The sequence below is a fragment of the Larus michahellis genome, chromosome 3, assembly GCF_964199755.1.
Source record: "Larus michahellis chromosome 3, bLarMic1.1, whole genome shotgun sequence".
NCBI lineage: Eukaryota > Metazoa > Chordata > Aves > Charadriiformes > Laridae > Larus > Larus michahellis.
The window spans coordinates 53,819,063-53,832,911 of NC_133898.1; the positions used below are offsets into that span (position 1 = coordinate 53,819,063).

Here is a 13,849-nt window from a genome sequence, read left to right on the forward strand (position 1 = left end):
AACTTTTTATTTAGTGACTTAGATCTCCGGTGTTGAGATACTTAACAATAGCACCTAGCTTTTACATCAGGAATTTCTCCTTTTAAACAAGCCAGAATGCACTGTCACACTGCTATATTGAGGTCTCATTTACAGTGCTGCTCTGCCCCTCAGGATTGCTCATCTTCATCCATGCACTATGAGCTGAAAGCCTGAGTTTGCATTCAACGTAAATTAGACATTTCTATGGAGCTCTGCTGCCAGACAACATGACTGCAATTTGAAATGGCAAAGGGAAGACTGGACTGGACAAGATGGCTGGTATGCTAACGGTGCAAACACAGTGTTTTGAAAAGTAACATCTGTCTGATTGACAAGAATCTGGAGCTGGCTAGAGCTAACATCTGGAACACTGGAGCTGAAACTTGTGAAGTAACTGTGTCTTTTGGCAAGGCCCATAGGTAAGTGAGGGCACTGTTTGTTCTGTTTTGCTAATATCGCTGGTTTAATTTCTGATAGCAATCTAAGGGAAAAAATGTTAAATATTTTCCACTTTCTAAAACCATATTGTTGTTGCAGAGTATGAAGGAGATGGACCACAGCACTGGAAGCAGTGAGCCTAATTACAACATGAGCAAAAGAAAACAAAGTTAACCCCCAAAAGCCAAAGTTATTCCTAAAGCAATAAACTGGTAAGCCTTGGTGTAGTAATGAAAAGTAGAAATACAGGTTTTGCCATAGTAAATAAGACAACTATGTTGTCTGTTTCTAGAGTGGCCTATTATTAACAATTCAAGAGACTCTGAATTTAATGGACATTTTTGCAAGGCAGCAGGAAAAAAAAATAATTCTTTCTCACCCAAAAGCATATGATGATCCCTAAAATGCATAGTTAGCTTTACCACAAACTTAGAGTGAATAATTATATGGTATGTCATACAAAGTGATTTAACTACTGTATTTGAGTATCTGTCTTCTTGTTATCTTATCTTATATCTTATCTTATGATTTATTGATAACATTTATTTCAATAGTTGTTTTATGCTATGAAACTTCAAGAACTCTGTAAGTCAAGACATGGAAAGAAAAGAAAAGGTTTTATGAAAAGTGAAAGTTTCAGTAGCATTCAAACATCAAACTGGTCTTTTATTTAAGAAGGTGCGTAGAAGTTAAACAATGGAAAAGGCGCTGAGGGAATGTATTAAACATTAGAAAAAGGGGAAAAAAACAATATGAAAATCTCTCAGTCCACAGACTGTTTTTCAAAAAACAACTGGCTCTAGATGTATTCTAGTAACATCCTACTTACCACAGTTATCTTCAGAGATAATTGTGGTTATGGTCAATGTAACTACCAGATGAGAACGAGAGGAATGAGCGTGCACCAGTGTTGGGTGCCTGACTCTCAGCTGTAGGCCTCTGTTGACTAGATGCAAAAATTCAGATGCATTTTCAACAGTCCTAGAAAGTAAAGAAACAAACAATTTAACAGACTCACAGTAAAAATCACATGAGAAAGCTGACAACTTAGACATGAATTTGAGCATTTCCACTTCCCCACTCTTCTAACTCCTTACAGTAATCTCAGTTTTGAACTGCATAAACAACTGTATAAAGACTTTTTCAGGTGCGATATAGTCCAAGATGAAAATTGAAGACAAAAGCTGTGATGTAGTACTGAAAGTGCTGAAGAAGGGGTCTGCCAGCCTTGCAGGTCTATAGGTACTGTAGCTCTGCTCTGGAAGTGACTATAATTTCTACATGTCCACACTTGGGAAGACAAGACACAGATGTAGACATTCCTGGAATCTCTGGTCTTACAGAAACGGAGTTGTCCAGTTTATGTTAAGGTAGCTCCTGTTCTTTTAGGAGCTGTACAGAATTAGGGCAAAAAAAAGATATTTCTGTGGGCCTTTGGAAATCATATTTCGCATTTGGAATTAAATTCAGAATCCTTGGAAAAAAGTTCAGTTCCACTGTTCAATAAGCAGGGACTCTAGCGCAGCGTCAGAATAGACAGGCATAAGTTTCTATAGACCATTTTATCTTATACTGTCTGTTTTCCAGCTAAAAGCAATACTGCAAATGTGACCAATTGAAGGGCAAAAACCTAACACAGAAAATGAAATAAACACTATGATTTCCCCCAGGTTTGCAGTGCTTAAAACAGATGAGGTAAGATTGCCTACCCTTTCCTTTCACTGCATTGCCTTCTTCAATAACCACTCAAGTTACGTCACCTAAACATTAGTTTCTAGATGGGGGTATAAATTATTATGACTGCATATCACAGCCTTGTTACAGAATGCCTTGTAATAGCAGAACCATTAATAACTCTCCTGACAGGCTGCAAGCTTGGTTCCACATTGCCGCAGTCAGCAAAAGCAAGCATGTGATAAAAGGCAAGGCCTTCATGACTTAGATTTGGCCGATTTCAGTAAAAGTCACACTGGGCACAAACTTATTTCGTCCTAAGAAGAGCCATACTTGAAGAGTTTAGAAACAAGAGAGCTATACCCAACTAAAACAATTTCCTCTGAAAATAAAGTAACGGCATGTGAAGAACAGAAAAACACTTAGCGACGCCATGCTTATAGACACTTAAGGGAAGCTGCCACCTAAAAGCAGTTCCCTGTGTAACCAGGGCTGCAGGAGATAAATGATCACTATGGACTTTGCCTAACAATCCTGAGCCGCACATGCTGGCCCCCCCTGTAGTATCTTTGCCTCTGTGCAAGGCACTGGCAAGGAAGCAGCAGCTCTAGTTCCTACTGTCAGAGAAGGCAGAGCTTCACACTGGGGTGATGTGACTATTGCCTCAGATCCAAGGAGGCAGATCCCGCCTTCCTAAGTTTTGAACTGCATCTTCCAGTAGCTGGTCAGTCAGGACTGGATAGAGCCTGAGAGGTAAGCAGCCTTCACTAGGATGTAGCAACAGGCAGTCGGCTTCTGGAAGCTGCTGCTGTGCACTGGCAAGGGGTCAGTGCTGCAAGCTGCTGTCCTCCAACTAGTGTTTGCAGAAGAAGATAGGCCTCAGGGTATGCTGTCAGTGCTGGTCACCTACTGGGAAACCGCAGTTGACTTTGGAGGTGAAAAGCATCCCCAGCCCAGTGCTGCAAGCTTGGCACAGTAGCTTCTCGGCAGGACTGACAGTAATAATTTTTTAGTATAATCTCTACGACTTTATCATACTGTATGTACCACATGTTCCAGGACCAGATTCTACAAAGAGAAGCCCTGTTGTGGTTAAGTTAAAAATTTGATGCTGAATATTCTCCAAAGTCAACCAAGCCATAAAAGAAGAAAGAGACTGAGGTTTTTGTGAGTCAGTAAGATGTACATGTTAGCAGGAAAGAGACTACTGTACTTTAATGGACATATGGAGAAGCCAATGAGACCCAGCAGGCCAATATATTCTAGACGAAATATTATCACAAATGAGTATGTGTTTTTATTCAAAGCACCAGCCGTTTACTTTAGATTTCGGGCAGCTGGGTGGCCTCATTCAATGGTTCCCTTACTTTGTTTGGGTTTGCTTTTTCTTATTAACCTTTCTGTGTAATTATTAATATAACCTGTTTATGACTTGGTCTTCTTTTGCTGCTTGCATTGTAACTGAGACACAAGTCCATATTCTTATTTATATTTGCATTAGAATTGGGTATTTCTCAATTGATTGAGATAAATGTTTTTTAAGAGCTGTTTAGTTCAAGGCACCAGGTTACTTTACTATAAATTAAAATTTACAGAAATAAACAGAGCAGCCATTTTATTAACTAGAAGGACAAATAAAACCTTATTGCAGCTTCTAGTTCTTGTCTCTATGGCACAAGTCCAGCTACATCTCACCCCTCCCTTCCCCAAAGCCTAGGAAAAGAGATGGGTCACTCACTAACTATGCAAAGCTCCCTTGGGAGGGCGAGTAGCCATTTTTCGGCCAGCATCTTGGTTAGTGAAATACTATAATTAAAAGTTACTTAGAGGTTCTGATGAAGCAGGAAAAATTAAACTCCCATCATACCCACACTGTCTTCATTTTCTATGTCATACGGTTTCTTTCTTCTCTAGTCAAAGGAAAAAGATTAGCTCCTTCAAGAAAGATTCGGCACGCACAGGTTAAGGTCTGCTCACAACCTGTTCTGAAGGAGTTTTTCATTCCCTTGACAGCAGAGCCTTAAGCAGATGCTAGAAGTTGGAGTGCAGTCACAGTTGGGGAAATCCAAGAACAGAGACTGAGAGAAACCCACCAGTCAGCATAATACAGACAGAGAGGGCAAAAGGATTCATTGCTTCAAGCTCCAGTCATTTTTAATTCATTCCATACTCTTATGGAACATGCAGACTGCAATCAAAGATGCAGAATTTCTCTGGAAATCATATTTAACCTCAAGACTGAAGAGCAGGCATACCCCAGATAGAGATGTTAATCCTTCCTAGAATATTGCAGTGATTATTATTTCATAGAAAGAAAGGAGAGTTATATAGCCCCACAGTGAAGAAAACCACTTTAAAATTTCTCTGGGGTCTCACTTTTCTATGAGCAGTTCAATGTCTAGGAAATACAAGTCAATAAAAGTATGTAACTAGGTAGAATATAAATATGTTTGCGCAACCCTCCACTACATTCTTGTATTTTTATCAAGGCTTTCTGGCAATAGCATAAACCCACATAAACAAACAACTGCTAGCCTGCTTGTGTGATTAAGTCCCACAAGACAAAAATACTGCCTTCAATTATTTCCCACCGAGGGTGCATTTTATTTTAACAGGGAGGTGGGGGGGGTGCTTTTCATATCTGACTTCTAATTCCTCCTGGAAAAGTAGAGACTAGACCATGAAAAGCATTATTATAGAGAAGTGAAGAAAAAAATCACGTTCTCCCCAGAAACATAAAACACTATAATGCTGTGCTAAACATTTCAATAGGGCAAGATGTTTTTCACAAACATTATTTGCTCAAGGAGCAGAACATTTTTTCTGTTTCTAGACCTCTCTGTAGTGCACGAGCAGAAATGTTCCGTTCTGGAATCTGTTCACGTGCTGGGCGCTCGCAGGGAGATGTCTGGTAGCTTAATTCCACTGAGTAGCATCACCTTGCTGGTGCCAATAGTACTGCTTGTCATAATTTTTTTTGCTAATATTGATTTAATACTAGCATAAACAATACAGCCATTACTAAAATGAAGCATCCGAAACAGATTCACCCTTGTTAATGGATGAATTATTATGCACACGTGATTTTTACCATCTAATTAGCCAAGGTTAGTGTTTTATATATAACAAGAAAGTTATACATTTGCTTTGTGTACTACACATAAATAACACCAAGAATCATTCCCATGTGTACTAGAACAAGCCTTTGTAATGCTTAGCAAGTACGAGAAGGCATTAAAGTAAGTATAGGTGTAGCCTTAAATACCTTAGCTCTCCCTACACTGCCAAGATAAGTAAATAAGAATCAAACTTGCCATACACCAATGCTAGGAAGGTATACATCTTAAAACTAAATGAGTAGAAGCTTAGCTACTTCTTAGCTTTCAGTTTGAAGAACCTGGATTTTCAAGAACTACAGGCTCAAATGCCAGCATATGAATCCCCACTTTAGTACCTCTGGTTATGAAAACAGAACACTAAGCAGTGTGAGATGGGTATTTCTATTAAAAGATAACTTTAAATCTTATTCTTTCTAAAGTACATTTTTTTTTAACTCCAATGCGTGTAGGGAAAGCTAACACTCTACAGATGCTTAAAGATCTACAATAAGTACATACATTTCTATTCTAATCCGTAAATTTTATAATTTGTTAAGACCGAAGGGCAGGTCCTTTGTTGACTGGGTTCCCCTTCTTTTCCTACAGCTGACAAGATGCCCTAGATCCAGCCACAATGAAACACACAGCTGTCTTCAGGCATTCTGAGTGGAAGGCGCTTAACAAAGGAGTATAACCCAAACTAATCATACTGTTATTTCTGAAAGTATTTTGTCATTTGCAGCCAACTGCAGTCTAACAGACTGAGCTAATGGAAACAGTGAGAACCGTTCTTTTGCATATGCTAAGAATTCATTGTTTAGAAGTGATAATTGGTGCCTATAATGCAATTTTGTGACAGCTATACATTGCATTGACACCAGATCATGGTTGGATGATAAGAATCAAATCATGTACTTACTCATGTGTAAGCAATGGCACGTCGTTCTTTCCTTCTCTGGTTGTGACAACATCGCGTTTGACGCCATATACTTTTCCACAACTGTCTTTAGCCAGAAGATCAAAAATTTCATTATTATACACTTCTACAACAGAAACCTCAACCCAGTAACTTCCTGGTGGCTTTTCAGAAATAAGCCTAGAGAATAAAAATAGAGAAAAAAGAGAAGAAAAAAGCCAAAAAATGTTGAAGTCAAACCCCAAGTGAACAATCTGTAAATAAACATCTATTCTTTAATTATAATCTAATTACAATCTGATAAAAGTGCTTATTAAATATCGGCAGCCGTGAATTTGCCTCATACACGTGCTAACGTTAAGCTGAAGAATCAGAATATACAGTTAAATTATATGTGAAGTAAATAAAACTTCATTTTCCAAACAGCTGTGCCAGCTTAAATTGTTTTTCTCCACTAGCCTCCCTCCTTCCTCAAGATTTTTTTGAACCATTTCTCTGCTGGACGTTATTGCATTCAAGCTCAAGGTATGATAAACTCTGGCAGACTGCAAGCAACAAACAGGCAGAGATGGCAAACTGCCCAGTTAGATTTGTAAGAGGTTATCTGTCCACAGCCGCAGAAAAATCATAAATTAAGGGCTTGTCTATTCAGGAGAGTATTTACAGTTAGACAGTTATACTTGTACAAAATTGGATCTTTGATTTTTCTTATACTGTTCTCTGAAAGAAATAGCCTTAGCTGGAAAAACCTCTAATGACTCTTCTGTTACAACATAGCAGCATGTCAGTTCAAATCACGCATTAGGTTCAACCAAAAAATTCTCAAAGCAAGAACAGATTGTGGTTAAAAATTCTCTTATCATTATTCTTGGGGACTGAGTTCTAATCTGGATCCTCTTCATCTATTCCAATGGACAATTTTCACAAAACTTACAAGAACTTAATTATCTTTTAGACTCCCACAACTATGGCTGAAACGTATTCAGAAGTTAATTAGGAGTCCAAAAGACAGACAGACAGATAACACACAGCAAAACTGCATAATCTTATTTTCTTAGAAAATCAGACTAAGCAGGAGAGAGATCAAATATTGAATGGCAGTTAGAGAAGCTATAAATAATAATCATTGTGAAGCTGAAATCCGTAATGATAAATACATTACAAACATTATTTCATCCTTTCTATAAAGTTTAAGGTGGCTGCCATTGACACCATCTTTTTCTTAGTTGTTACCTGAATACTTCTTGGGCAGCTCGAGGAATAATTCCAAGTTCCAATTCATCTTCCAAGGAGAATGCGAAGTTATCCTCTAACTGTGGTCCCAACATTGTGTATGTCTTCCCACTTCCAGTTTGTCCATAAGCCATGATACACACATTGTACCTGAAAATTAAAAGAGCCTTCATTTATTTTACCATTACCAAATGTATTTGTTAGATGGCAAGTCAAACCCCAAACACAAACTGAAACAAAAAATAAATACACTGCCCCTGCAGATTTCTTTCTGGAGATCTCAAAATCTGACAGCTATTTAAAGTGTTGCTCATAATTTCACCTAAACAGATTTTATTTTTTAAGCAGAATTGAAGGGATGCTTTTCAGCAGAGTTTAAGGGATGCTTAGCTTGGAATGACTGATGAGGTTTGACCTCCTGGTCTGCCCAACTTCCAGTTCATGCACTACTGAGCTGCTAGTTGATCAGCTCCTGAACCCCTGCAGTTTACAGTACAGCATTTTAAAGTAAACCATTGCTGGGTTTGATTTGTCTCACAGTGCTATGCTGCAAACCACAGCACTAATATCTTAACAGCTGGGAACAGTAAATTCTTTGGCTCTTGTAATCTTTTTCAGGAAGACTCATCAATCATAGTCACTGGAAAAGGTAAGACCGCCCTAATGATAAGAGGCGTAAATTTTAAATCAAATGCATTAGTTCAGTATAAGCATGCACACAATAACCACTCTGCAATAAAGGTGGTAGGAACAGCTCTGGTACAGACTTGTAGAGGGTACAAACATACAATGTCACTGCAGAGGTACAGGCACCTATGAAACACAATTCATCATCTTCTGAAGTAGATGTGTAAAATACATTTAATGAACAGAACTCTGAAAACTCTGCACTGAAAATAATGATTAAAAAAAAAAAGTCCACAGCTGGGAGCTCTGTTGTGGATGTCTGTGCCGCAGGGATCTGAATTTAGATGTATGCATCTAAAGTGTATTTCTAACACAGTCAGATCAAAGTCAACATCTTAAGCAAAACAAGTGGGCAGATACAAAAGTGTCCAGCCACAGTACTACTCTCTATTGAGGACCAACACCGTACTGTGCAGCTGAGGGTTAGTCCCTCCTCAGCTGCATCTGCTCCGCAGCACCTGCCAGCACCTTGGTGTTGACCACAGAACTGTGCCAGCAAAAACTCTTGGAAGACATGCAGTTATGCTGACAGGACTGCTCCTTTCCTGGAGTATCTTGTTTGTTCAGAGACACAACATTAGCAGAATCTCCATCCATGGTGAGTGCTTTGCAGTGTGCTGAAATTTCTGCTCCACCAGAAAGCTGCAAGAATGGGCTTGCTCCTGGTCTGCCAAGGAGTAAAATTTCACTGCCTAAGCTATACCTCCTCCGTGGGCAGACCTGAACAGCTGCTTTTGGTTATCCGATGCTTTTCCTCCTATCAAAAATGTTGTTTCAAGCACATGCCAGCAAATTTCAATGAACACCCCTCATCTAATTGTTTTAAATTTACGGCTTCAAGTCATTAAATACTTACACAGCCATTGCAACGAAATATATTTGCAGCATTTTTTTGCATATTAAACATGCCTAGAAGCAGTTATTTTTGGAGGATTATTTAGAAAGCTTACTCTTGTTAGAAATGTGGGCTGATAAGCAACACAGCAAATACCTGGGTACCCGTTCTGGGGATGCAAAGTCAAAGGTGCAGGCAGTGAACCTATGGTTAAGTTCCCTCCATGTTTCAGGATGCAGAATACAATGCAGAAGTCTAGTCACAGATTTGATGAAGTAAAGGAGATGAGATAACCGTTACTGAAAATAAAGAGCACTACAGCAAAATGAAATGTGCTAGAAATCAGGGCTGTGAATCTGAAACAAGGGATTTCTCTAAGTATTCACTGCTGACATAACTCTATTTGCATTTATGTCAGTGGAAAAGCTCCAACTAATTTAGGTAGCTTTCAGCTAGGCTAACAATGAACAATTTTCACAATTCCACCCCTAATGCACACCACCTCAGCAGCCCATAGCTTATTGAGACTTCTAGCCCCGCTTCAACATCAGAGAGATCTTTGGAACCAAAAAGGTAGCCAGTGGTTTGCAAGTAGTAACTTCCCTTAGGAAAAACAGAATGGAAGTCTTTTTAGAAGTCTCTCAAACTTTCATATAGTCCAGCTATTCAAATTTTACTTAGTTGCTACTTGTTAGAAAGCAAGCATCATGGACAAAATGGTTCTGACAAGATACAGATGATATGATTAGAAGCTAAGTAGACAGGTGCTTGTAGCACTGAAGATAGAGATGCAAATCAGGTATCGACCAGTGACAATTTCTCTGCCAAAGCCAAAACAGTATCTCAGTAAGCCCAAACGAGTTCAAAATACCTGAAGCAGTATTACATCTAAGTAGGCACAGGAGAGAATGAACTGTTGGGTGATTGAGCACTGTGTCCAGTTTTGGGCCCCTCACCACAAAAAAGACATTGAGGTGCTAGAGCAGGTCCAGAGAAGGGCTACAAAGCTGGTGAGGGGTCTGGAGAACAAGTTTTATGAGGAGTGGCTGAGGGAACTGGGTTGTTTAGTCTGAAGAGAAGGAGGCTGAGGGGAGACCTTATTGCTCTCTACAACTACCTGAAAGGAGGTAACGGCCTCAAGTCGCGCCAGGGGAGGTTTAGACTGGATATTCGGAAAAATTTTTACACTGAAAGGGTTATTAAGCATTGGAACAGGCTGCCCAGGGAAGCGGTTGAGTCACCATCCCTGGAGGTATTTAAAAGACGGGTAGACATAGTGCTTAGAGATATGGTTAGGGGTGGTTTTTGTCAAGAGTTATGTTGATGGTTGGACTAGACGATATGAAAAGGTCCCTTCCAACCTAGGTGATTCTATGAGTCAACAAGACAACAAGCAGCAGACTATATTTACCTAGTTTACTTTTTGGTGTTCTGGTTCCAACATAAGGCTGTCCAATAGAGCAATATGAAAATTTCAGACTACAATTCACCTGCGCGCCCTAATATTTCTCCTTCTCCACTCTGCTTCATTAGTTATATTCTTGTTTCAAAAAGTTCTTATTGTCAAGCTAGAATACCAATATTTTCATAGTATTTCTCTCCTGAAAAGAGTGCGGGTGTTCAGTATAACAAAGTTATCACTAGGAGAGAACACTGTTAAAGGAAATCAAAGGAGAAGAAATGTATTCTTCTTTAAAATAAATAAACAAGTTTGATTCTTCAATGCTGTAAAGAAAAGAAATATTATCTTACTCCCTTGCTGGCCCTGTATGGCTAACTGTAAACTTTGAAGCCTGCTGTACTTTGTCTGTTTTGCATATGGGACAATCTTTTCTTCCTGTATATTTTTACTGAAAAATGAAACAATTCATTAAGAAAGAAAAATAAAGAAAAAAATAAAGAAAGAAAAGGAGTGGAACACTCCTTTCTACTTAAGCTAAAAGTTGTTACAGACCACTTTGGAGCCCAGACTAAAACAATCAGGAGCAGCAAAAAGGTTCAAGGTTCAGCCTAAGCATGTCTGTTTCCCATTTACAATGGGAAGGCTGCTGAGAAACATGGCTCGTACGCACAGCCTCGCCTTCCCTGAAAATCTGCTTCTGTTTAAATGCACTTCTAGAAGAACAAGACAACTCTTTTGTTTTCAATAACAGAACATTTCCTAACTGAATATAAAAATCCTAGCTTTTAGGACAGGATTCTCTCAGTGTGGAAATTAGGAAGTTGGAAGTACGGCAGATCAAGGTACAGATCAGATATGTCTGAAGATACACAGACAACATACTGAGCCAAAGCAAACTTACATTCATTGCAAAAGGAAAAGCAGGGAGAGAAAACAGTGGTTACAAGGACTTCTTCAAACTGGTCCAATCTAGTGGTCCCTAGGTTACTCAGCTATGGAAACTGTGATTACTTGTCCTTGGTAAACTAGAATAACAGCCTTCAGAAAGGCCAAGGTGCAGCTGGAGCTGAACTTGTCAAAGGACACAAAGAATAATAAGGGCTTCTACAGGTATGTCAGACAGAAAAGGAAGGTCAAAGAAAGCATACCCACTGCAATGAACGTGACTGGCAAACTGATAATAACAGATGAGGAGAAGGCTGAGGTACTCAACAACTTTTTTTGCCCCAGTCTTCACTGGCAACCTCTCTCCCCACACCTCTTGAGTGAATGGATCGCAAGGCAGGGACTGGGGGAGAAAAGTCCCTCCCACTGTAAGAGAAGATCAGGTTCATGACCACCTGAGGAAACTGAACATACATAAGTCTATGGAACCTGACGAGATGTATCCCAGAGTCCCAAGGGAACAAGCTGAGGTAGTTGCCAAGCCACTCTCCATGACATTTGAAGAGTAATGGCAGTCAGGTGACTGGAAAAAGGGAAACATTGCACCCATTTGTAAAAAGCATAGAAAGGAGGACCCTGGGAACTACCTGTCAGCCTCACCTTTGTTCCTGGAAAGATCTTTGTTCCTGGAAAGATCTTTGTTCCTGGAAAGATCATGGAACAGATCCTCCTAGAAGCTATGTGAAGGCACATGAAGGTGATTCAAGACAGCCAGCATGGCTTAACTAGGGGCAAGTCCTGCCTGACCAACCTAGTGGCCTTTTATGATGGAGTAACTACATCAGTGGACAAGGGAAGAGCTATGGATGTTGTCTATCTGGACTTCTGTAAGGCCTTTGACATGGTCCCCCACAACATCCTTCTAAATTGGAGAGATATGGACTTGATAGGTGGACTGTTTGGTGGATGAGGAATTGGCTGGGTGGTCACATTCAGAGGGTAGTGGTCAACAGCTCAATGTCCAGACAGAGATCGGTGACAAGTGGTGTCCCTCAGGGGCCCATACTGTGAAAAGTATTGTTTCATACCTTCATCAAAGACACAGACAGTGGGATCGAGTGCACCCTCAGCAAGCTTGCAGATGACACCATGCTGAGTGGTGAGGTTGACGTGCCTGAGGAATGGGATGCCATCCAGAGGGACCTGGACAGGCTCAAGAAGTGGGCCTGTGTGAACCTCACAAGGTTCAACAAGGCCAAGTGCAGGGCTCTGCACGTGGTTTGGTACAACCCCTGATTATCAGTACAGGCTGGGGGATGGAGGGATTGAGAGCAGCCCTGCCAAGAAGGACTTGGGGATACTGGTGGATGAAAAACTGGACAATGTGCACTTGCAACCCAGAAAGCCAACCATATCCTGGGCTACATCAAAAGAAACATGGCCAGCAGGTCAAGGGAGGTGATTCTGCCCCTCTACTCCGCTCTGGTAAGACCCCACTTGCAGTACTGTGTTCAGCACTACTGAGTACTTTCCTGAGCCCTCAGTGCAGGAAAGACATGGACCTGTTGGAGCAGGTCCAGAGGAGGGCCACAAAAACAATCAGAAGGCTGGAGCACCTCTCCTGTGAAAACAGGCTGAGAGAGCTGGGGTTGTTCAGCCTGGAGAAGAGAAGGCTCCACGGAGACCTTATTGCAGCCTTCCACTACTTTACTTAAAGGGGGCTTATAAGAAAAATAGAGACAAACTTTTTGGCAGGGCTAGCTGCAATAGGACAAGGGGTAATGATTTTAAACTAAAACAGGGTAGATTCAGACTAGATATAAGGAAGAAATGTTTTACAACGAGGGTGGTGAAACACTGGCCCAGGTTGCCCAGAGAGGTGGGAGATGCCTCATCCCTGGAAACATTCAAGGTCAGGTTGGATGGGGCTCTGAGCAACTTGATCTAGTTGAAGATGTCCCTGCTCATTGCAGGGGGGTTGGACTAGATGACCTTTAAAGGTCCCTTCCAACCCAAACTGTTCTGATTCTATGAATGTCATATGGGCCATATAGAATTTCCCTTAGCCCAGACAGCCCTAGTGCGCCCCTCTGTGGCATGTGTAAAGGGATGGCTGGGATTTCCCAGTACCCACAATATCCTGATATACCTCTTCTAGGCTGCTTTTAAGAAAACTTCAGTGTGCAGCCTGCCAGGAACAAGGATTGCCACTGTTCAACTATGCCACTGTGCACAGAAAGGGATTGGCTTTCCCTCTACAGGGAGGGAAAGATCCATGACAGCTCCATAACCACCATCTAAAATTAAGTGGAATTAGAGCAGGGGTGAGAAAGGAGCAGCAAGGAAGTTTCATATGAATCTCAGTTCAAGCTTCAAGGATTGTAACAATATGCGCTTTAAGGCTTCTTCACAACAGTTGCTTAAGTTGGCTCTAGAATAAATGAAGAATCACACTTCATGAACTTCAGTGGCTAGAAATAATTACACATATTTGTTAGTGGTTGTTACTGATCAGTTTTGTGTTCAAACCAGAACTCTGTTTTAACCCCAGTGCCTGAAGGAACGTTAGAACTGTGACTGAGGGTGCTCAGTTCTGGTTCAACCAGGAACTGATTATATCACCTCCTATGGTCTGTGCTGTACACAAAAACAGATGATCC

General features: G+C 40.6%; 1 protein-coding gene across 3 annotated transcripts in view; it reads right to left on the reverse strand.

The window, feature by feature from the left end:
- Window positions 1-13,849, reverse strand: part of KIF25 (kinesin family member 25) — a 44,875-nt gene that overhangs the window by 5,747 nt on the left and 25,279 nt on the right. For 2 of the 3 annotated variants that reach the window (XM_074580215.1, XM_074580216.1), the window contains exons 10-12: window positions 7,381-7,530; window positions 6,151-6,327; window positions 1,289-1,440 (exon numbers count right to left, since the gene is read on the reverse strand). In XM_074580215.1, the coding sequence (XP_074436316.1) occupies window positions 1,289-1,440; window positions 6,151-6,327; window positions 7,381-7,530 (479 nt within the window). Of the gene's footprint in view, window positions 1-1,288; window positions 1,441-6,150; window positions 6,328-7,380; window positions 7,531-9,058; window positions 9,158-13,849 lie in introns of all 3 variants that reach the window. The other variant, XM_074580214.1, reaches the window with a different exon arrangement.